Below are 341 nucleotides of genomic sequence, written 5' to 3'. Positions count from 1 at the left end.
GCCCAACCTCGAAGGAGACGCGGCCCAAGGGCTCGCCGTCGGCGGAGACGTCGAAGTACACGCAGGGGTTGACCATGGTTGGCAGCAAACAACGATGGGGTAACAGCGTAACAGCGGCGTCTGCAGAGCAGCACGGGCCCCGCCACCCTCTTCTTTTATAGCGATTCCAGGTTCCGCCCATAGCCCGGTCTCGCGCCTCGGCTTCAGCCAGTCGCATCTGAGTTCTGGTCCTGAGTGATGGTGCAGTTGGCCTATGGACAGAGGCTGGCGCGGCGGAGGCGGGACGGGATGCGCGCGTGCGCCTTAGCGCTCGGAGACAGGTTCCCGCCCGTGGGCTCCGT

General features: G+C 65.4%; 1 protein-coding gene across 1 annotated transcript in view; it reads right to left on the bottom strand.

Annotated features, from left to right (window-relative positions):
• The window catches only part of Ppia (peptidylprolyl isomerase A), a 2,993-nt gene extending 2,852 nt beyond the window's left edge, over positions 1–141 (bottom strand). Inside the window, exon 1 of the mRNA XM_010624925.3 lies at positions 8–141. Within this exon, the coding sequence (XP_010623227.1) occupies positions 8–76 (69 nt within the window). The 5' untranslated portion in view covers positions 77–141. The remainder of the gene's footprint in view (positions 1–7) is intronic.
• Between the last annotated feature and the right edge of the window lie 200 nt (positions 142–341).

This window comes from Fukomys damarensis, unplaced genomic scaffold (genome assembly GCF_012274545.1).
Source record: "Fukomys damarensis isolate Sample0158 unplaced genomic scaffold, DMR_v1.0_HiC HiC_scaffold_17, whole genome shotgun sequence".
NCBI classification, from domain to species: Eukaryota; Metazoa; Chordata; class Mammalia; order Rodentia; family Bathyergidae; genus Fukomys; species Fukomys damarensis.
This window is presented reverse-complemented; position numbering and strand designations above follow the sequence as displayed.